The sequence below is a fragment of the Rosa chinensis genome, chromosome 3 (assembly GCF_002994745.2).
Source record: "Rosa chinensis cultivar Old Blush chromosome 3, RchiOBHm-V2, whole genome shotgun sequence".
Classification (NCBI taxonomy): Eukaryota; Viridiplantae; Streptophyta; class Magnoliopsida; order Rosales; family Rosaceae; genus Rosa; species Rosa chinensis.
In genome coordinates, this window is record NC_037090.1 from 27,923,470 (window position 1) to 27,948,003 (window position 24,534).

Consider the following 24,534-nt stretch of genomic DNA (forward strand, 5'->3'; position numbering starts at 1 on the left):
ATCAAATGTGAAATTATTTAGACAGTAGCTCCCTCTTCTCGCACCCTTCTGGGTTGGGTTATTATAAAAAAAAAGTTGACATCCTTTTCATAAAAAAAATTTTCAGTGTATTTGAGGTCCAAAAATTTTGTTTGTCATGTGATCTGGTATTTTAGTCTCCCTTTTTTTCGGATTATTAAATTTTAACCACACGCAGTTAATTTGAAATTGATGAATTGAAAAGATTTCAAAGAGACCATCACAGCAGAGACAAAAATAGCCGATTCCCAACCATTACTATGACTCCATGTGAGCGCCATAAATATTGTAAATGTAGAAAAGAATAGTTGCCAGTGTCTAAATCAGGTGCAAGTTGTAAAAATAATTGGCGTCTAATTGAGGACTTTATAAAGATTTAAGCCACATGCAAGGGCAGATTCCGCGTTTCTTATTTGAGGATGACTTTATTACAGAACAAATTCTTGGTAGCTCAACATAGAATACAAAGAATATAACATTGTTGAATGGGACAAGTTTCCATTTTCTGTGGAAAAAAATAACTAAAGATACAAGGGCAATGTTTGTCACTGTCGAATCTCCTAAACTTTTTCTTCGTTGTCAATGAACTTCTTGAGCTCTCTTTCTGCTGCTGTCAACAATCTTCAGTATTCTCATACAACTTTGTCGAAGTTGAAATGAAGAAATGTCATTTGTAATTCAGAAATCGTATTCTGAATCGTCTACAACTTCACATGACCAAAGTTTCCCTTGAATGAAGCATAAAGAGGCTGTGACCTTCTGAAAGTGAATATATCATCGATTTTGACAGTGCAAGGTTGCACTGGGGAGCTTTTATCTGATGCATACTCAGATGAATGAGGATTCCCATATACTCGTACACTCAATGTCCTCTTACGAGGTGCCCCAACTTTTATATGCTCATTATAAAACTCAATCAACTCTTGTTGTGTAAGCTGCCTCAGTGCTGCAATCTGTTCAACACCACCATTAATCAGGGATTTTTTTTTTCTTTTTTCTTTTTTGGCAAATTACCAATAAGGTCAATTCTGCAGACAACTATACCCAAAAACTCCACACCTTTTCCCTCGGGGTCAAAACTACAACCTAGAAACTAATACACACCAGTCCAATTAGAAAAGTATCACAAGCACTAGTATTTATGATGGCTTTTGTCTCTCAGTTAGGGTCAATGACATAGTGTGAAACTTATAATTTGGACTGCAGAGGAAGAACAGTCACATGGATTAATGCCCTGATGAGGACATTATATTATTCAATGGTATGAAATGAATTGATACCTTGCATTATGCTTGCACAAATATATATGCTGACAAGTTAGATTCCTTTTTCTTTTTTTTTTTTGGAATGACATGCAGAAAAGTTAGATTGATATCCATACCTCTGCTTCTTTACGATCAAACTTGAGGGTCCCATCAGAAATTTCCCACCAATAAAATCCAGCTTCTTCCCTCAAGTTCTTGTGCTTCTCAAGCTTCATATCGATCAAAGTATTTACATTGCTCTACATAAACAGTTCAGCAGCTAATTATCGTGGAAAAAATCTGAGCCTTTTAAGACTCGCAAACATAAGTTATATCAGCTAAAAGAATGAAACACAAAGGAGGTCTAGATCAGGTCACTGAACTGTACATATATTATGTCCTCTTCTTACCGTGTGGAAGAGTATTACAGAAGTTCAAAGAGACCTACTAGGTGACCCCTTAACCCTTTCATGCCTGAAAAAGCCAATTTTAATTCAGTTTGCTGACCATCTTAATTGCGATTAGTTCAATTGCCTCATGTGGCGACGTGGAACAGGGGTTTCACACTAATCGCTCTTTCTTAATGAGTCAGAATGCTAGTTCGACTTTCTCAACCAAAAGTCGCAATTATTTGAAGACTTACATCATCTAGTCAAATAAGATAAAGAAATGAAGACTAGATCCTAGTTGACCTTGTAAGATCAAATATGGACATAACACATATCATCATAAAGTAATTGATGATTAGCTTAATATCAATCCTAGTTTAACATGGATACAAACAGTAAATCAATACTAGTGACTTAATGAATAGTGTATCAATTCATTAAGGATAGTAATCTATTGCTTAGTCTACAAGGAAGGCTACAAGTTGTGATACATTAAGAATCTAACTAGGAAACCTAAACCGATATGGATAGCTTTAATGGGAAGCTTCTTGAGGGTTAAGTCTCCTATATATACAGATGAATTGGTCCCTGATTACTACCGACGTTTTGCATATTGTTCTGTCCATTGAGAAGCAAGTTGGTAAGTAACAGAAGGCTATATTCAGTGTTCGTGTTTGCAGTTGCATAAGATGGAATCCATGCCAGTAATTGCTGAAGGTAAGCCTTAATCCCTTTTATGATTGTGTGCATATGTTGTGAGCATGTATATGGTTATTTTACAATTGGTATCAAAGCATAGGCTCACAAGTATCAAAATCGTTTTAGGGTTTTGCAAAACAAACACAAAAAAAAAAAAAAAAAAAAAAAAAAAAAAAGGGTTTTTGCTTTACGGACCAAGTCACTGATCAGGTAACTGACCATGTAACTGGTCATGTAACTGATCAAGGTAAGTTACTTAAGTCAATTGCTGCATCTGGTTAAATATCAAGTTCACGCTTCCGCTGTGATTTTTAGCAGCAAATTGGGGAAAAAGCAAAAACAGGTTTTTCTGTGAAATTGATTTCGATTCATAGCATGATAATTGAATTTTGATTGTGCTCAAGAACACTAGTTGCATTCCCGGCGTGCGTTAGGTTAGAGTAGATGGTGACCGGATGAAATTTACAATTTCTTGATTGTTCTGTGGTTTCTTGGAATCGAAACAATTTTGATTGTGCTTGAATATGCATGATGAATTAATTGATGATATGGTATTGTATCTGTGATTGTGTAAAAATTGCATGAAGAACAAAAATCTCCCAGATTTTGTTTACACATTATTAAAATTGACAGATACGAGAGCTTAATTTTCTTACAAGGATGAATCTGGGTAGAATATAAAGTTAAAAGCTCATGGGTTTTGTGGTTTTCTGTTGGCATAAGTGATTATGATGCACAAAGCATTCTTCATTGATGTTGGCAGAAAACGATGATCAGGTAACTGACCAACTAGTCAGGTCACTGACCATGTAACTGGTCGGGTCACTGACCAAGTAACTGGTCAGGTCACTGACCATGTAACTGGTCAGGTCACTGACCATGTAACTGGCCAGGTCACTGACCATGTAACTGGCCAGGTCACTGACCATGTAACTGGCCAGGTCACTGACCAAGTAACTGGTCAGGTAACTAATCAAGTAACTGATCGAATAACAAAACTGAAATTGTGTTTTGTGTTTTAAAACTATGCCTCAGTTTTATCTTCCAAAGAAGTGGTCAAGTATGGTTTTAGAATACAAAACAGCAATATGCGTGCTTGATGAAAATAAATACGGATACTTAGAAATTTTTCTTCTGTCTAAAGATGTGGATAAATTTCTTTGGATAACTTGTTTTCATTGAACATGGTATATTGATAAAGAACTCCAGGATGTTATGCTTCTGCTCAAAAGTGTTGCTTAACATTATTTTTGGTTATGGACTGATATGAATGCAAGTATGGATTGTTTAGGTTTTCTGTATGTTCTTGTTTTGGTTGCTTAAAGCTAAATAAAACACAGAAAACTTAAAGTTATTTTCTTTACAAATTGAGAACTCACACGAATTTTTGTTTTGCTCCTTAGGTAACTCTTACATGAACTTGAACAGTGTCTTGATGCTAACTGGAACCAACTATAGAGCTTGGCTAGATTCTGTAGAGAACTATATGGGAATGCATGAGAACATAGACTATTGCTTCACTGAGGATAAACCTGAAGAGTTAACTGAAAAGAGCACTAAGAAGGAAACTGATCTTTACAAGAAGTGGCATAGATCCAATAGAATGGCTAAGAACCTCATTCGTACCTCTATGTCCAAGACTGTCAGAGGAAGTATAGAAGAACCTGAGCTAGCATCAGATTTTTTGGAACTCATAGGTGCTAAGTTTAAAGAAAGTGAAAAGGCAGAAGCTGCTAGGCTAACCAAGGAGTTTCATGATTTGAAGTACATGGGTTCAGGGGGAGTTAGAGAGCATATTATGAAGATGATCAATATAAATGGCAGACTCAGGGAGCTCTTGATGGGGGTTAGGGATGAGCAGGTAGTGCATTATGCACTACATTCCTTGCCTAACAGTTTTAGTCATCTTAGGACCAGTTACAACTCTCAAAAGGGAAACTGGACTCTAGATGAACTTATATCCATCTGTGTGGATGAAGAATCTAGGATCAAGGAAGAAAAGGAACCTGCTACAACCATTAACCTCATTGAGAAGCCTAAAAGGAAAAAGCCCCAAAATAAGCTCAAGCCTATCAAAGCCATAACTAAGAGTTCAACAGCTGCAGTGGCCAAGGAAAATAGGCCATTTAGGTTCAAGTGCTACTTTTGCAAAAGAGTAGGACACATGAAAAAGGACTGCACTGGCTATAAAAATTGGTTAGCCAAAAAGGGTAAGATTTTTTCTAATACAGTTTTTTCTTTAGAAATTAATCTTATAAATGTTGAACCACAGTCTTGGTGGATAGATTCAGGCTCACCTATTCATATTACTAATTCTTTGCAGGGATTCATAAGGAGGAGAATCCCAAAAAGTGATGAAGTGAACCTGTGTGTAGGCAATGGCATGAGAGTGGCAGTCAAGGCTATTGGAACCTTAAAGCTCGATTTAGGATTAGGAAAATTGTTAGTTTTGGACAATGTTTTTTATGTACCTTCCATGAGAAGGAATTTGGTTTCGGTTTCTCTTTTAGTAAAATCTGGTTGTAGACTTGTTATGGATAGTAATGGAATTCTTATTTCTAAAAATTCTGTTCAAATTGGTTCTGGTGTTATTATGAATGATTATTTACAGTTAAATTGTTCAATGGCTCAACAAGAAATTTTACTTGTTGAAAATAACACAAACAGTACTAACACTTTAATAGGTGTTAAAAGAACCAAACTAAATGAAAAGTCTGCATTTTTATGGCATAGAAGACTCGGCCATGTTTCAAAAGAGAGACTGAAAATTTTGGTGAAAAACAACATCCTAAATGAACTTGATTTTTCTGATCTAACAGACTGTGTTGAATGCTTTAAGGGAAAAATAACTAATACTAGAAAGAAGACTGCATATAGAAGCCAAAATTTATTAGAACTCATACACAGTGATATATGTGGACCATTTAGGCATCAAACTATCTGTGGGAATGTGTATTTTATCACATTCATTGATGACTTTTCTAGATACAGTTATATTTATCTACTTTCAGAAAAGGCACAAGCATTGAAAGCCTTTCAAATCTTTAAGTCTGAGGTAGAAAATCAACTAGAAAAGAAAATCAAAACAGTAAGGTCAGATAGAGGGGGAGAGTTCTATGGAAAGTACACTGAATCCGGCCAACAAAAGGGTCCATTTGCCTTGTTTTTGCAAGACAATGGAATTAAAGCTCAATACACAACACCCTATAATCCACAACAGAATGGTGTTGCAGAGAGAAAGAATAGGACTCTTTTGAACATGGTTAGATGCATGATGTGTACAACTGGTTTGCCTAAATTTCTGTGGGGTGAGGCTTTAAAAACTGCAAATTATATTTGCAATAGAACACCTAGCAAAGCCATAGAAAATACTGCTTTTGAGCTTTGGTGTGGCAGGAAACCTAGTCTTCATCACTGTCATGTTTGGGGATGTCATACAGAAGCTAGGATTTATAATCCAAGCTTGAATAAACTTGACCCCAAAACTGTTAGTTGCTATTTTGTAGGTTATCCAGATAAATCTAAAGGCTATAAGTTATATTCTGCTCATCATTCACCTAGAATTTTTGAAACACATCAAGTAAAGTTTCTAAGTGAAAAAGTTCACAATACAAACCTTGAGGATTTAACCTCAGTTTTTGAGGAAATTGTGTCAGATGAGAATTTAAGTGTAGCATTGCCTTTAGAACAAGATGTAACTGATCATGTCACTGGTCAAGTAACTGACTATGTCACTGACCAAGTAACTGTACCTGGTCGAGTAACTGGTCGAGTAACTGGCCAAGTAACTGACCATGTCACTGACCAAGTCACTGCCCATGTCACTGACCATGTAACTACCCAAGTAACTGTACCTGGTCAAGTCACTGCCCATGTCACTGACCATGTGACTACCCAAGTAACTGTACCTGGTCAAGTCACTGCCCATGTCACTGACCAAGTAACTGACCACGTAACTGGTCAAGTAACTGAACCTCAAAATCCTCCAGTAGCTCAACCTAGAAGATCACAGAGAGCAAGAAAACCAACTTATGGGGGGGAAGAGAGTGACTACATTGTTTATCTACAAGAAGCAGTGGCCAAGGAAAATAGGCCATTTAGCCAAAGGAGATAAGTTAACCAAGAAGCAAAGTCCCAATAGTGATGTTGAGAAAGAAAATATGGAGTCAAAGCCTTATGCCAGACTTGTAGGAAGTCTCATGTATGCACAAGTCTGCACTAGGCCGGATTTGTCTTTTGCAGTAGGGATTTTGTCAAGATTCCAATCTAATCCAGGCCATGAACATTGGGTAGCTGGGAAGAAAGTGTTGAGATACCTGCAGAGAACTAAAAGTCACATGCTAGTTTATAGGCAAGTGGAGGATCTGAAACTCATTGGATTCTCAGACTCGGATTTTGCAGGGAATTATCCAGACTCCAAGAAGTCCACTTGTGGATATGTGTTCTTGCTTGCAGGAGGTGCTATTGCTTGGAAAACCATGAAACAAACACTTGTTTCAACTTCTACTATGCAAGCTGAATTTATTGCAGTATATGAAACTGTGTGTGAAGGACTTTGGATTAGGAATTTTCTCATGCAGACCAAAGTATTGAGTCACATTGTGGCTGGAACACTTGCGATTTATTGTGACAATGAGGCTGCAGTTTTCTTTAGCAAGAACAGTAAAAGGTCAAATAATTCCAAGCATATTGATCTAAAGTATTACAGTGTTAGAGAAAGAGTAAAGCATGGTGAAATAGCTGTTTTGAGTATTGACACAAATTCACAGCTAGCAGATCCTTTCACCAAGGCATTGTCAGTAGCAGCATTCCAGAAACATACAGCAAGCATTGGAATTTTAGCTAATATAGATGCTTAGGTTCAGTAGAGAGTTAGTCCAGTTGGAGCATTTAAAATTCTAAGGTTTTTGAGTTCTTGTGTTTTAGTTGTGATCTTTTATTTTGTTTATCACAACTTGTTTGTAATGACAGATTTTATTATTAATAAATTTTGAGGTATTTTCAGATTTTGGTTATTACTGCAGTTTTTGTTGAATGTTCTGAAAATTATCGATTTTGTGTTTAAAGTTATACTTGCTATCAGATGGCTTAAATCATGTGAAGCATGATGTTAAGGTTCAAGCAATATCTTTAAGCCATCAGTGTTCAGTAAATTTGCTTGAGTTTTTGGTTTTAGAAACATAAAGTAGGACCTAATATATGTTTACTTGTTGATACACATTAACATATATTGTATCACTTCTGGTTTGACATATGTGGATTGCAGGAGCTTGTGTTTGTGGTTTTGAAACTCTGCATTTTTGTTAAAATGTATACTGTTTCTTGCTCTGCATAAGTAACTGTGATCTGACCATGTTGGAATAGATTTTCGATTTAAGTTTGTTATCTGGCGCGCACTTCAGTAAGTTAAGTAGGTTTTGATGTTCTCTGGTGCAAATCATCGAGCATGATATGTGTGAGTCCAAGGGGGAGATTGTAAGATCAAATATGGACATAACACATATCATCATAAAGTAATTGATGATTAGCTTAATATCAATCCTAGTTTAACATGGATACAAACAGTAAATCAATACTAGTGACTTAATGAATAGTGTATCAATTCATTAAGGATAGTAATCTATTGCTTAGTCTACAAGGAAGGCTACAAGTTGTGATACATTAAGAATCTAACTAGGAAACCTAAACCGATATGGATAGCTTTAATGGGAAGCTTCTTGAGGGTTAAGTCTCCTATATATACAGATGAATTGGTCCCTGATTACTACCGACGTTTTGCATATTGTTCTGTCCATTGAGAAGCAAGTTGGTAAGTAACAGAAGGCTATATTCAGTGTTCGTGTTTGCAGTTGCATAAGATGGAATCCATGCCAGTAATTGCTGAAGGTAAGCCTTAATCCCTTTTATGATTGTGTGCATATGTTGTGAGCATGTATATGGTTATTTTACAGACCTCACCTTGAATTCGTCATTTGTCATCTCATAAAGCTTACTCTCAAACGTTTTGAGAAATTCCTCCACTCTCAAATCAATATGTCCTGGACCCTGTTAAGAGCAATATGACATACTTGGTATAAATAAGCAATTAAGGAAATAATGTATTCATAATGTAAAAGCATGCCATATACCTTCACTGTGGATTGTATAATAAACTGCAGTCCACAGATACCATAATCATTCCTACATCAGGAGAAAACAAAGCTAAATAAAAGAAGAAAAAAACAAAAGCAGATCGCAGGAACTTGGGGATCAGTAATTTGAATTTGTGTCATACCTCGGTTTAAGAGCAGTTATGTAACCAAGTTGCTCAACTGATCTAAGCTGGTGGAAGGCTGGTTGCTTTGCAATAAGACCAAACAGCTCAAGTTTCACATTCAGTGTAAAATCATCTCGATGAACCTACACATGTAAAAAGCATATATCATAACCTATCAAAATAATTGATTGGTAGATTGGTGTTTTATCTATTTCAATAGGAACAATGAATAATCCATAATGGCAAGACAGGTTAGGGAACCGCTATGTTTTGTAAAAAAGACTTGTTGCCACCTTCAAGAACCGCCATAGTTTTACTCAATAAAGAAGATAGAGTGAACAATGGAGTGAGGATAACCTTTGTTGTCAGAAAAAAGCCTGAAAGTCCATTTGCATGATCAAACTAAACATCCATAAGAGGTGAATTATAGTAATCTCGGGACATTTTATTAAGTGGAGAAGGAATTATTGGCTTCTAAATTTTAGCACCAGCTTACTTTTTAGTTTAACTTTGAATGAGACCCAGAAAAGAAAACTAGAAACAACAGCTCCAATGGAAATGAGAACATTCCAATAGATTCTAGATTATTCATTTATGTAACAAGTATACCAGACAAACCTGGATATAGTGGACAAGGGAAGAATTCTTATCACTTCGATTAAGGCCTTCCACAGGATAGATAAAGTTTTTTCCCTTTTCAAGCTTCACGACTCTATTTGTCAAATGTTGGGATGGGAATAAAGGTTGGCAAATAGGGTTTGAACCCTTAAAAAAAACATCTTCTACATGCAGGATCATTGACTCAGCTTCAGTACTTTCAAGGTTCCCTGAAAAACAAAATCCCTCAGCAATCAATAAAACTAGAAAATGAAAAACTAAAACGAACAAAATAATGGTTATATAAACTAATAACTGTATAAAAGAAAAAAGAAAAATTTGGAACCTGCTGTGTAACACACTAAGAAGGCCCTTGAGAGCATCAATGGAACAAACTTAGCAAGATCTTCAACTTCAAGATGAGGAAGAACTTCTAGTTGTTCCATCAATGGCCAAGTCTGGTCCTGTAGAATTAATGAGCAATAGTACATAGCCTGCCCATAAGGCTGTTGAAATTTGTAATTTTGGTACTGCTTTGTGACCATTTCCTAATAGGGACAAAAGATCAGACAGCAGAGGTTAAAATGTTAGATACAATCAAAGATACGCACCAGTTGAGATATCTGTTTCCCAAGTTATGTGATTTACAAATCAGCCATTGTAACAAGTTACTTAAAGCAATAATCTTAAAGGTCTCCCATATGCAAAAATTGCATAGACAAGAAAAAGTATTCTTTATACAAGAAACAAAAGAAGCTATAAATACCAAGTTCGACAGCAACAGAAACAAGAAATAAAAAAATGCTATGAATCAATACACAAATTAATTGATTAGATCACAAAGTTCTTTTATTGGAAAAAAAAGATATGTTAATGATATGTAATGATGCTCATATAGGAAAATCCTGTCCCTAACGGTGACGAGGATCTTTAATTGGGCATCCTCCTTCAAGTCAACTTTTTCATTATATGAATATTTAACTGAATATTTAATCTAGAAGAAGAAACAAGATCGTCTCTAATGCCAACTTAGCTATTCTCCTGATCACAGAAACTTCCAATCCAAGTCTAAGAGAACATGAATCTGGGAAACCGTAAAACATCTAAACAAAGCTAAAGTTCCAACCACATTTATTTTTGTAAGAAAACAGATAGATTACATAGGATATATGTTTCTATATATTTCAAATTCTTTACTGTCGCTTTAGAACATAAGATAGCATGGAGCAAGTCTGTGGAATAACCCAACAGAACAAACCACTATATATGTTGTATCACCACTTAAAGTGTTCAGCCAAATGCCAAGAACAATATGTACAAGATTTACAACATAATATTATTAGACACAAGAAGCCTTGAGCATTTACCTTGATCACAGAGAACCTGTCAGCTTTCACTTTAAAGCTTGCAATCTTCTCAACTACCGTTTCTAGTAAAATCCTCAATTTGTGATTATAACCAACCAAAGTCACCTACAAATACAAGGTCACAAGCAAATAAATGCAAATGCTATGAAGTATAAACAAACACACTGTACGAAACAAACAAACAATAAAAATGACAGAAGGAAATATAAAAATAAAAATTCTCAAGATCATAATGCTGTAAAACTGATAAACAGATCAAATCAAGGAGATGCTGAAACCATAGACAGAAATATGACAGAAACACCAAAACAATAATTTAAAGAACCATCTACCTGAAAACCACTTTCTGTGTGGTTTATTCCATAGTACAGTCCAGCAACCTCAGCATAATAAGCTGACAAAGAAATAATAAATAAGCACTTCAAAGAAAATGACACCTTCTATGTAAGCCAAAAACAAGACCAATGGAAACAAAATGGAGATTCCCAGATTTAAATAATCATATATGATTGTAAATAAACCACTTACCATAGTCATTCAAGTAATCCATTAACAAATCAGTAAAAATACTAGTCAGGACTTCTGCTTCCGGGGAGCAACTTGCATGGGGACAATTGAAATCAATCTTGACGTATGCTTTAGGAGTAAAAAACATTGTATCAGGCTTATACCATAGTGTTGCATATGGTGACTTTCTTAACAGAACTGGAATTTTGACCTGATTAAAAGTCAATCAAATGAGGTTCAGGTAATTATTTTTTATTTTCATAAGAGAAACAACTTAGAGGAAAAAAAAAAAATTCACGTAATTTTTTTTTTACTATTCACCACACCTTCTCATTCTCATTCTCATTCTTAAGAGACAAGTCCGTGGGGATGAACATATTACGTGCTGGTAGGTGTAAATTCTCATTTGGAGAAGATGCTATCCATTCCTGCAATAAAATACACAACTTTCAACATTAGCAAAGTACTACCCTTTCTCCTTCTACATGATTGCCAAGACCTCCAAAAATAGAAATCATTGATGCCCTTGTGCTACTGTATTTACTTAAGTATGATCCCTAACAAACCTGAATTCTGGAGCCCGTAATTTTCTCCATGCAGTAAGCAGTTCCATACCAGGGCTCAAACATGTTTGTATCACCTTCAAATTTCTTGGACTCCCAGAAGATTCTGTAGAAATAGGACATATTAGCAAACTTTTTATCATAGTTTAATATCATTCCCACATGGAAAAACTAAATAAATGCTGATATCAAACTTTAAAACAGTAAGATGAAGATCAACTACAAATACAAGAAATAAAACTATTTGGTACTGAAACAGGACAGTCCTCAGCAAATGCGGATAACAGATTATTGAATTCTAGACTTCTACAGTGGTGAATCACAATAACAAACAAATTTCTTAAATTAATTTTACTCAGCAATAGTATATGCATCAAATACAATGAGAACTTTAGCACATTGTTTATGAAGCTTCAAGGTCTTAACAACCATTTAAGAATCCAACAAAGTAGCACTTACCGGACATTGTTTGGAGAAAGCTTGTTCAGCACCATTTGGATAATGGCAGGACTGAAGTTAGAAGGCAATGACGATCTTACCAGCCAGTCTTTTGGGGGATATATCTGTGATATGATACAAACTTGTCATTTAATTTGAGTAATAAGGAAGTAAAGTTCTAGAATTGCAAATTCTAAACAGTACCCAAAATGTTCTCACTAGAGCCCACCAATTTCCCACTTTACCCTTTTAAGCTAGAATTTACACGTGTTGGGTGGTTGGCTATTCAACGCTCTTTAAAGTGTTCAGTGGCCGGCTATCATAGCATTCGATGGTTCTCTATCGGACATTCTTTAAGTTGGTATGCAGAGTTTGGTAAAAATTGATCTCACATTCATGTCTGGCAATGCTGCCAATGTTATTGCCTCGTATGGGAAGAATCCATGCAGATTGTTCTTTTCGTGAAATCATATTGGGTAGGAAGATTCAATCTTGGGCCTCGGGTGTAAGGTTAATCATCCTAAGTTTTAATTGTAACAGCTACATATTAACACCATACAGATCACGTCCTTAAAGAAACAGTAAAAACCATTAGGCATACATGTAAAGATCTAGTGTACAGAATGTCAAGAACAGAAATATATTTACAGGAGCCACGACAGTGAACATTAAACTGCCTACCTGCATATTTGATGAAATATTGACCACATAACTAATAGGCTGAATTTTGTCCTGATAATGAAACTTTGTCTCACAAACAGCAGATAGCTTCAGTAAACATAAACACATGTCAGAGCCCATTACAAAATCAGAGAGACAAATCACCATACAAAGTTTCAATATGATTATCAAAGATACTGCAAATAAAACTGCAGTAAAGTTTAAACTATTTAGATACATGGAGAATTAAGAGAACACGGTGATGCAACACATGGACAGAAAGTTGATACATTGAAACAAATGTTAATAATTTATTTCTACTCATGCTTTCAGTGTTGTCAAAGACAAGAAAATAACATAACATTCTTTCATCCTCCTTCAACTTTTGCTTTGTTAAAGTGAGATGAACAAGGTTTATTTACAGATGTAAATGAGACTTAACCTCATACTTCAAAAGCATATAAATCATATTAGCCAAACGATCAATAGAAGACAACATAACTACCTCTCATTGTTAGGGACACATAGGTGTTCAACTGCTCTCACTATCCATGTAAAGCAATTTAATCATTCAACGAATCATCTAAAATACTCTGAAATTCTCACTACTTTAAGCCATAATTCCAATTAGAGAAATGACCATGGCATTCTGTCTTTGTAGAGACTACTGCTAAGAGATTCACATGGTTTTCCTTGAGGGAGAATTCCACAAATGGTACTCAACTATGACTCATTCGACACTTTGGTCACTCAACTATTACACTGTCAATCACTTTAGTCACTTTGTTAATTTTTTTCATTAAAAAAAATACTCCTTGGGTGACTAAAGTGATTGACAGTGTAATAGTTGAGTGACCAAAGTGATATATTTGAAACTTGAGTGACCAAAGTGTCGAATGAGTCATAGTTGAGTGACCATTTGTGAAATTTTCCCTTTCCTTGAAAAAGAATACAGAGTCATTAAGAAGATGGCATCAATAACTAGAACTTATATTATCATCCTTACAATTCATTCTTCTTTACAGATACACACATTGGTGGATAATTGAACAATTAGGAATTAATAAACTACCGGATCTTCACCTACACAAGCAAATTGTGAATATGATGCCATATCATAGACCCATGCATCAGTAATTCTTATGGATGAGAACAGATGCTAAACTTGTTGACAAAGGTATTGTGCACATGTCTACCTCATCAAATATCCATTTGCAGACACCTGACTGCTGTAACAGGGAAATGTATTTGAAAAGCAAGCCTACTATATCTTGCATGTGCTCTGCATTGTAGCCACAAGACTAATTATATTATAGAAAACTATACTCCAGGAAGAAAAAGGTCAGATGAGTATCCCAAGCTCCATAGGACTTACAAAAAGAAGCTTAGGAGGAAACAAATAAAACTGAAACCGTTGGGAGATAATAGAATACCAAAAAAGAAAAAAAACATTATTGGCACTTAGTACCTAAACAAATCGTGATCAGACAGATTGGTGACTTCAAAATCGATCAAATTGGTGTCCAAGCTGTCAAAAGGTATCAATCATGGTAGTTCATCCAACTACTGTAGGGATGCCATCACTTTTCTGGAGTAGATTTATCAAATTTCTTATCTCTTATTGTCTTTCTTCCCAAAATTGGGATTTTGCAGAGTTATCCCATATATAAAACAAAAACTCTGAGCTCAAACTGACAGCTCTAAACCCAATTTTACTTTTTTTGGTAAACAGATTCATGTATTTGCTCTCTGTAGACATCGAACATGGGATCTGGCATAGATGCTTTCTAGGCATTACCCACCACTCCACCAAACTTATAGCTTCTAGTTCTTATTATATCTAAAAGGATAAGAAAACTTTTGAAATCCATTGCAATACAAGGAAAAAGAATAATAAAAATGACCCGAAATCAGTTCAGCCATAAATGTGCAAGTTGCAAGGTTAAGTATTCTTTCAATTCCAATCAATTCAATTGGTTTAGACCGTAAACCAACTTCAAACTCTAAAAAACATACTAGAAACAGTAACTCGAAACCAACTGATAAAATTACAAAGACGGAAAGAATAGAAAACTTCCATGGGTTCAGCCATGAATGTGCGAGTTGCAAGGACAAGTTTTCTTTCAATTCCAACCAGTTTCGTTGTGTTCAAACCAATATATCATCTTCAATACTGTTGAAAATTATATTGGCAATCTTTAATGAAATCAAAGGAAAAAATTGTAAAGGTTAGAAACTTTGATATTCAAACTCAAGACACGGTTTGAAATTACTGGACATAGTCTGACTAAAAAAAGATTTTCAATAATACCAAACAGATTTTTCAGATATGCAACTCCTTACCGAAAAACATGTTCTTCAAATCCACTAACTCAATGCCTCAAGAACAAGAGAGGATCCCAATTTTCCAGATTCATTTCAATTGAAAACAATTCAAAAATAAGATAAAAGAGTCACTTTATAAGATTGATTTGACAACTTCAGCCCAGAAAAGTTGGTTATGTTCCTTTTTTATGACAACAATATCAAAATAACGGAGGGAGGCACCATAATGATCACTTTTGATTTTGAAGTCCCAAGTCTCAACCTGTACGATCATGATTTGCTCTGGTACTACTAGTCATAAGAACCACTGAACCAGTGAATTAACAAGAAATAAAAGATGAACTAACCCTGGCCTGCATCGGTGAGATCAATAACTACTTTAAAGAAAGAAAAGTCCAAAGTAGAATCTGATTCACCAGCCGACAAACCTGTTGCCCATCCTGCAATTTATTTTGAAAGAAAAGAATAATTGAAGTTAACTTTCACCCAAGTGAATTTCCTTTTATCCTAATTTAATTAGAATTTTCACCTGAGCATGTTGTTATTTTAAAACTAAGAACTTCGCTGAAGTATGTTAAATTACTGCACGCTATAACAGAACTTGACTCTTTCAGTAAGTTTCAGAATTTCAATATGGTATTTCTAACTCAAAAATAAAAACATATAAAAAATAATAATTTAAAAAAAAAAACGTACACAGAAAGAGAGAGAGAGAGAGAGAGAGAGAGAGAGAGAGAGAGATGGTATTTAAACATACTCCACTTGCAACTAAATATTTTCCTTCTATATGTGCACCTCCTCCACTTCGAAGTTTGAACCACATCTACTTCAACTAAGTTGGGGCTAACTTTCACTTTCTTCCAGAATTGAGAAAACTTAATTTCATCTCTTCTGTTATTCTACTACAATAGTACAAGATGGACATCTGAGATAAACCAACACATTGTTTAAGGAGAATGAAATTCACACTCCCAAATTTGCAATCCACATTCCTTTCTTCTTTAAGAATGAAATTCACACTCTCAACTTTTGTCTTTACAAAAAGACAAAATTTAAGATACTGAGCGTAATTTGTAAAATAAAGTGTAAATTTCACTGCCCTAGTGTAATGTAACCCGCCTATACTATGATATTCTCATGCACAGAACTCCAGTAATATCTCTGCTTAAATGAGAACCAAGCTGAGATTTAAAGATTTGAAGCAACACTTCCATGAGCTTTGTTCACTTTCAAGTTACATTTTTCACTCATGATGACACTTGGAAAATATAAAAGGAATACAGACACAAAATTAGGAAGTCTATAAAGGCTTTACAATGAAATTAGGAATAAATCAATGCCTTCAAAAAGTTTCTGAAATACAAAAATCAATTGCCAGAAAACTTACATCTTAAGCCTGTAACAGATAGTGCAAAACTCACCCAATGTTTTCAAGATGTAATATAAAGATCCTTCTCCTTCATGGCCGATAAGATGACAAAGATACCTACATGGCCATTCCTTGTAATGGTGAATTTCTGGAGTTATAGGCCATGCAAGTCTCAATTTATGACCCTCTTTTATTGGGACAGTTCTGACAAGAATCTGAAATAAACACAGAAGAGCAACAACTATCCATTCAATATAGGGCCTGCATTACGGATTAAGAACCTTTTTCGTAAAATCTCACCTACTGATCTGTTTGTACTCCAATTATAGTTTCTTATCTACTAAGTTTTCTTGTCAGTGTAACAAAGCAACCTTTCAACTCAGCATAAAATGTTTAGGGGAACCATGTACCTCCAGATGTTCTGATGTGCAAGGCTCACCAGTAAAACGAAGGCAACTTCGGTCAATATTTCGAATTTCCTTAAACTTGTCCTCTACAAGGCCTTGAATTTTATCAAGTTTCTCTGAAAACGTCCGGTGGTAATAATTCAGCATTTCAGCTTAACTACAGGGAACCGAACCTGATTGTTATAGTTGAATTTAGCTAGAAACCTTTTCCGTATATAACCAGATGCATGATATTGGCTGAATAGTATTCTTCATAGAATTTAATAAGTTCATGTCTGGTATCCAATCCTTTTGCTTTTGGTTGAACCTCCAAAGTATCCCAATTGCCTGAATCATAGAAACTATAAGGAACAACAAAACACATGTAGACATTCTTATACGAATAGTCCATAAAATTTCATAAACCAACAAAGCAGAAAAGAAATTTTCAACCCGCAGCAGCCAGCTACTAAAAGTTTTCAGAGAGAGGGCCAAATGTTATTTAACATGGGTTATCATAACCAAAGATTAAAATCCAAGCTTGAGAAAGAAAGAAAAAAAAAAGATCATAATCAACTGCTGACCTGTACTAAATTTATGGTAAGGATGATTCGCTGCACTTAGATGCTTCTGAAGCTGTAAAGAGGCATTTCATGCAAATAAAAAGGGTTACACATGTTGAAGAAATAGAAAGACTGCTAGAATATAAATGAGAGAAGCCGCATGGTCTATTTCACTTCAAGAACATAAGCTTATGAGAAAGGTTATTGTAATCTGTAAAGACAAGAGTATAGATTCATACTTCGTTAGAAGAAACTTAGTAGTGCTTTACTCATTTAGCCACAGTTTCAGAAAATAGCTACATCTGCCCATATATACTACTTGTGTGTGTGTGTGTGTGAGAGAGAGAGATCATAAGTGTTTTTTCTAATTCCACAGTATGCATTGGTCGTCTCCACAATTGTATTGAAAGCATCCCTCTGCAATCACTAATGCCATAGCCAGCAAAGCTTATAAAACGTCCAGGTGCTCTAACATTCATGCAGATGTTGTGAACTTTAAAGGGTCCTTGACCCAAAGCACCAAAATAAGGAAAAATTAACCCACTTACTCCAGCAACAAATTTTTGTTCCCACTTACCTTTTTCCGAGCAAAATGACAGTTTTGCCCTTTACTTAATTAATTAATTACATCTGCCTATATGTCTCTCTCCTCTCTCCACGATCTGAACTCTCTTTCTCTCATCCCTCTCTGTCTGCTCTCTCTCTCCAATCTCCGGCGGGCATCAAAGCCGGAAGTTCCTGTCAGAGCTACCGGAGTCAAACTCTCAATTAGAGCCTCAAAAAGCGCCGCCTAGCCTCGAACTCTCAATCAGAACCTCAAAACAACGCCGCTTAGCCTCGGACTCCGGATCAGATCGCCTCAAAACAGCCACCTAGCCTCGAAGCTACCTTGACGAAGTCTCTGAGATCGTCAACGGAGAGACCGAACGTCGTCTCTCTCTCTCTCTCTCTCTCCCCTCCTCTTCCGCGCCGTCGTTTAGGCTCAGTTTCCAGATTTGTCATGGCCTTGGGGACGAAAGAACTGCAAGAGCGAAGGATCGGAGAAGTCCTCGTCGGAGGAGAGATTCTCAGGACATTCGTGTTGCTCTTCTTCTTAATTCTTAATTCTCTGTTGGTTTGTCAGCAATGGCCTAACGTTGATTCCAAGGTCATGACCTTTTTGCTGGTGTGTTGTCTTGCTTTTCTTCTTCAATCTCTAACAATATATAATATATACATAGCCTAGTGTTTTGATGGTGCCCATATCATTCACTAGAGGCCAAAAGATCTGTCAGGGGGGGTGTCATTAATAGACGTCTATTGGGGAGCAATAGACATTTTGAATTGATGTAATCTCGTTTTTTTTTTTTTTTTTTTTTTCTATAATCAAAGTTTTATTTGTCTAAATTTAGGGAGATTAATTCCCATTCTGGCGATTGAAAGTCATATTGGAGGGCAATAGACGTCTATTGGGAGGCAATACATGGCTGATAGTCATCTATTGGAAGGCAATACATGGCTGATAGTCATCTATTGGAAGGCAATACATGGCTGATAGTCGTCTATTGGAGGGCAATAGAGGTCTATTGTCCCTCTATTGGGGGGCAATACATGGCTGATAATCATCTATTGGGGGGCAATACATGGCTGATAGTCGTCTATTGGGGGGCAATAGACCTCTATTGCCCCTCTATTAGGGGGCAATAGATGTCTATTGGGGGCAAAAAAACTTTCAGGTGAGATTTCACCAAGTTCTGGTGGGCGGCAGCCGGTGACGGGATTCCGGCAAAAGTTGGCCGGTGACCGGATTCCGGAGGCCGGTGACGAGCTCCGGCGAAGTCTCCTATGGTTTCTCTCTCTTCCATTTTCTCTCTCTCTTTCTCTAAGTAACAAAGGGGTGAGGGTAAAATGGTATTAAAAAAAATTAAAAAACAAAAAAAAAATCTTAATGGGGTATTAGGGAAGACTCCTTTAGAGTGTATTGGGTAAAAGAGAATTAAAAAAACTTAATGGGGTAAGTGGGAAAAAAATCCCTTAAAATGGGGTAAATGGACAAAACCCCAACTTTAAAAGCCATGATGAAGTTTACACATGGCCTAGTTTTCATCATTTTTCTTGAAAGTGTTACATTAATTACTACAATCTTCAAGTGTCATTTTTCTTGACATTGGCTCTCCCAGAAAGTCTATCTGCTCTCCAAAACAATATTTCATTCTTTTTTAAACACTCACAAAAAAATACAGAACACACAATGATTTTCCAGGAGTTCCAGTAACATCAATCATCTTCACTATTAAATACTTTTTGTGGTTCTATATTTTCTATTAGCAGAATGGTCCTGTTTAAGGTCGTCATTGTTAATGTTTCCTTAGTTAATTATAAAATATAAGGAAAAAAAACAAAAAAACCTCATCTCAAGCAACAACTGGCTACAGACTGTAAAGTTCCTAAGTACCCCCCATTTGCTGACCTAAAATATAATGTGAGTTGCATTAATTATTCTTTAGGCACTCTTCAAATCAATTCACCTTCAAATCAAAAAGATGATTGGTCCCACCAATCAAGCAAGGATTTCCCTGAATATCAGTCTCTTCCAATATAGCGCAAATCCCTTATTAGATGATCAACTGGATTGGACAATAAATTACCGGGACCTACCATGACAATACGCTGGCATGTCCACACTCCAAATATATATTAGCTACATTCTCCAAGGTCAATTTAAGCAACAACTTTTGTCATCAAGACAACTACTACAGCCAGATAGACACGCACATAAAATGGTGATAAGAAGATGAACCAAGATGAATCCCATGATGCTAATTTGAACCTACTTGTCATACATGGTGCATTTAGAATTAGAACATCATACTTGTGAGAGAAAACCCAAAAACAACTAGAACCCATCGCCTGCAAATGCCAGTAAACTCCATGATATTCCATGGCTATCTAATTGATGACTGGTACTTAGGGTAGTTAGAAGACACTTTGAAGTTGATTCTAAAACTTATGGAAACTACAATTTTTACTATAACTAGAAACTAACAAACTTACAGTAACGGGTTATTGGTATACATGGCCAGCCTCAATTCCAAACATGAAACTTGGACTGAATTCATAATATCATGATAGTTTCTTGGAAATATTTCAAAGATAAATTGTTCGGAGAGAGAGAGAAAGAGAGAGAGAGAGTAGGCTCGAGCACTTGATTATTAATACCTGCATTTTATGTAAGACTGATGTAAGAGAAAAGAAAAACACATCTAGCAACATGATTCAAAGACTGTAACTCATACCTGGTTCATTCTCCAGCCATCGGACAACAGATTTTTCTGATTTTCTGTAACATCAAACACAGACTAGTCATTAACAGTATAAATTTATTTATTTATTATAAGAGCCATTAACTCTAATTATAAGTTTAATATTAAGCTATCAAAAAAAGAGTAGCTAACCTGAATCAACAGCTTTAATTTCCCTCGTTGTAGCATCAGCTGACATCAAGGGTTTAATAAAGAACTGAGCAAACCTGGAAAGTAAACCACACAACATCACTAGAATTAATTTTTAAAATTCCAAAATGAAAAATAGTAACCAATAGAAAGAAAAGCAGAATCTACCTGTCCAGAGCCTCTTCAAAACCATCGGGATTAATGTCAAAATAATAGTTAGTGTGTTCTGTAGCTGTGAAAGCATTTGTTCTTCCTCCATGCTGTGCATCAAGAACATTAGCCATTAAGAAGTTGAAACAATATAAATAAGTGTTTTAGGCTGACAACTTAGAAAAAAGACAAGAGAACAAGATGTGCACTACAATAGCACATGATAACAATTATTTTCATGATTCTGTACTTCTATGATCCGAAAAAATACAGGAGTAGACAATCTTATGGAAAATGGCCCCTCACAGTTAGTCCAAGAACAAAACCACGGCCAAAGAATCTTACTAAATTGACTCAGCTGTAACACTCAAACTGGAGATTCCCAGAGGGTGAGGTTAATAAGTAAGCATTTGAACAAAGTATATATCTTACAATAGTTTAACAAAGTATATATCTACAGTATATCTGTTCCAGCTAACAAGTAAGATCCATCAATAAGGATATGAGTAGCATTGGGCGTTGGGAGTTTTTCATAACTATGACCATTGCATTTTATTTTGGGGGCTTCTGTGCTGATCCTTAGGTTCTCTGCCCTGTAATAATTCTCATAGTCTAGGCTTTCTTTCTTTGCTTTTCTATAGTTTTAACGTCCAGTGCAACAATGTTTGACAACAGTAACATAAAGTGGAGAAGAATGATAATAAAAAATAATAACAGTAATAATAAAATCTGACTGAATGCTGCTGCAGCAACAAGTAAAAAAGGCTTGAGTAGCTGTGCAGTTTGAAAGTAAGTTACCTCGGTGATGTACTTCGAGTAGCTATCCTCCAAAGGGTACTTCTCACTAGCATAAAACAGCATATGCTCTGCAAGAAAACACTTGCTTTATTCAAAAACTGCATATGCAATCTATCTCGTTCATTTATACTTGGCAATGAGAAATTCAAACCTCTGTCTACCAAAGACACCAAAAAACAACCATGCATACATACATAGCAACTAAAAATGCAATAAAAACCCAAAATACAAAAGAAATAGTTACCAAGGAAATGGGCAAGGCCCTCCAGGCCATCAGGGTCGCTGAAAGAACCAACACTGACATCCATGGAAGCAGCACACTGGGAAAGAAACCAGAAAAGTTGAAAATTTTAAATAGAGAACATACATGCAGAACCCAAAGATTGTAAATTCATGAATAAAAACGTAGCCATGAAACAGAGAAACAAGTCTGAGATGAAAGAGTAGTTGCCTTGTCAGTATCAGGATCGCTGATGAGGAGGACTTGAAGGGAGTTAGGGAGGACGATCCTCCTGTACTCCCTGTTGTCCGTACGGGCTTTCAATATCTCTTCTTTCCCCACAGCCATGTCTTCCGAGTGTCCTTTGTCTTCGAGATAGAGTAGACTTTGGTGGTGTTTGTACTCCAACTTTGCTGGGAGATATAGATCCTGTGTGGTAAGAGTTTGTTTCTGTTACGATAGACTCGGGGTATTTTTGTCTTATAATTTTCTTTTATTTTAGTTTTTAGTTTTTTTTTTTTTTAGAAGAGAGAATGAACTGCATTTATATGCAATTGAAATACAAGTACAGGATGTAAGTATGGGAGAGTTAAAAATGACAATCCACAGCCTAATATAAAAGTCAGGAAACAAAAGCGCACTCACTACTAACTAGTTGCGCTGCTCGTACATTTCACAAGAATATTTACTTATAACCAGAAAGCGGAAGAAGTGGAAAAATATCTTCACTTCTTCTGTTAAACCTAATCAAGAAGTCCTTTGGTAGAAGGAACACAAACAGTGGTGGCCTCGTTAAAACCTTGTTCAGATAAAACCTAATGGGAAAAACTCCGAATCGAGGAAAGAGTACCACCGATAAAGAAAACATTGCTTACGGATACATCATGAACACAATTTATTTCGCTGGAACTTGAAAGCAATCCAAACTGGTCCTGTGATGCTGGACAACAATAGGCCCATTCGTTCTTTCCAACCCAAAAACAAAGCTTTGGACAGATGTTCTGTACCAACTGCTGTTTAACCAACATCGTTTGTCCACTCCCGCAAAATAGGGTCAGTTACTTCATGTGAGTAACCGCATCGAATCTTCTTGCAACTGTTCCTACTCCTGCCGGCAAAACTGGACCACCACCAATGCCGAGACTCAAAGGTGATAGACTGCATGTTATCTTGGAAATCATCTAGCAGGAGAGAGACAAAGTCCCCTTTAATTCCTCCATGAGAACCAGGCATTCTAGGCAAGCCGATGGGCTCAATATATTAATAGAGGAGTTTTCCATCAGACTAGAAGCATTACCAGAAGCCAAAATGTAACTGCATTGTTGTGATAAAACACACATAAAATTATAAACCACACAACTAAAAAACTGCACTGTCTGGGAAGACCCAAACCTGTCTCTGAAAAATGGGAGAGAACGTGGGGAGGGGGGGGGGGGGGGGGGGGAGAACTTATTGGTTGTGTCCAACAGACACTAGATACTGCTCTTGCACGCAGTAAAATATGGATCCATCTTCTGAATTCTCCAATTGATGAAGTTTGCTCTTTGGTTACCTGCATATCCAAATTGACTGAATTGATTAATGGAACCATAATTCCTTCCTCTTGATCTGATCGAAATCATCTCCACAATTGTGACAGGACCCGCCCCGAAATCTCACCCTAAACTTCGAGGTTGCCCTGGGGGGCCCACTTTTTGAGAAATTTCGGCAGAACTTCCCCTAAAAGTGGACAACCAAAAACTTATTATAACAAATTTACACTTCTAAACAATCACCTTTAAACTCCTAGAGCCACCCTAGTCCCAAAACCGAACGACTCCACAATCTCAAGTAACAAAATTATCCAAATATCTCAAGTTTACAACCAACTCATAATTTACAATATTAATATAAGAGTCCCACGATTATCAGAGCAGTCTAAAGACAAAAGAAAAACAATATACGAAGGATAGGTTAACAAGTAACCTACGAAGGATAGATGGCAACGGTGGTGCTAAGTCTCAACTCCTAAAGCCGAACAGCTACACTGTAAACTGGTATTTGAAACCAAAGGGCCTAGGGAAAAGCATATAAAAACGTTAGTGTGAGTGGATAAAAATAAGTAGTTGTAAAGGAAAGGGATTTATGCTTTCCCACATTTTTTTTATTTTTTTATTTTTTTATTTTTTTCTCTTATAGAAAAAGAGGATCAAAGGGTTTCACTCCTGCCCCCATGGTAACACCACTTCGTACATTTATTCCTTTAAAAACTCGATGCATGCAACATTTAGACAAACAAAACCAATTGAAGCTCAAATCAAGAAAACCGACTAGCCCCGCCAGTCACAAATCAAGTATTGAGAAAGAAAAGAAAAACCGATATTCGAGAAAATAAGACCAGCTCCACTGGTTAACAAGATCGGACTAGTCTCACTAGTCAAGTAACAGAAGGATATGGGGAAGAAAATATCACCATACAACATGGAGTCTCCTAAACTCGGGTCAGAGCCTCCTAGGCTCTACCCTCAATTTCAACCCACAAACACAAAGTAAGTGAGGAGGAGCCTCAAATGCA

At 36.2% G+C, this 24,534-nt stretch overlaps 1 protein-coding gene across 1 annotated transcript; it reads right to left on the reverse strand.

Moving 5' to 3' along the window:
* Window positions 1-355: 355 nt before the first annotated feature.
* Window positions 356-22,380, reverse strand: LOC112193625 (insulin-degrading enzyme-like 1, peroxisomal). The gene is made up of 26 exons (XM_024333833.2): window positions 22,212-22,380; window positions 22,005-22,080; window positions 21,761-21,828; window positions 20,981-21,072; window positions 20,816-20,889; window positions 20,657-20,700; window positions 17,403-17,454; window positions 17,044-17,166; window positions 16,843-16,955; window positions 16,485-16,647; window positions 15,411-15,503; window positions 13,935-14,020; window positions 12,760-12,846; window positions 12,100-12,203; window positions 11,644-11,746; window positions 11,404-11,505; window positions 11,099-11,288; window positions 10,903-10,964; window positions 10,571-10,675; window positions 9,550-9,751; window positions 9,225-9,433; window positions 8,625-8,749; window positions 8,479-8,530; window positions 8,309-8,395; window positions 1,400-1,522; window positions 356-971 (listed from the first exon to the last, which is right to left on the reverse strand). The coding sequence occupies exons 1-26, from the start codon at window positions 22,326-22,328 to the stop codon at window positions 720-722; spliced, it is 2,904 nt and encodes a 967-aa protein (XP_024189601.1). The 5' UTR covers window positions 22,329-22,380; the 3' UTR covers window positions 356-719.
* Window positions 22,381-24,534: the final 2,154 nt, after the last annotated feature.

Excerpts from the sequence above, each read along its gene's own strand:
- LOC112193625 (XM_024333833.2), bottom strand. The coding sequence starts at position 22,328 with ATGGCTGTGGGGAAAGAAGAGATATTGAAAGCCCGTACGGACAACAGG. Across the intron at positions 12,204-12,759 it reads ATATTTCATCAAATATGCAG|ATATATCCCCCAAAAGACTG; the intron begins GTAGGCAGTTTA and ends ATCATATCACAG. Across the intron at positions 1,523-8,308 it reads TGACAAATGACGAATTCAAG|AGCAATGTAAATACTTTGAT; the intron begins GTGAGGTCTGTA and ends CTGTTTATGTAG.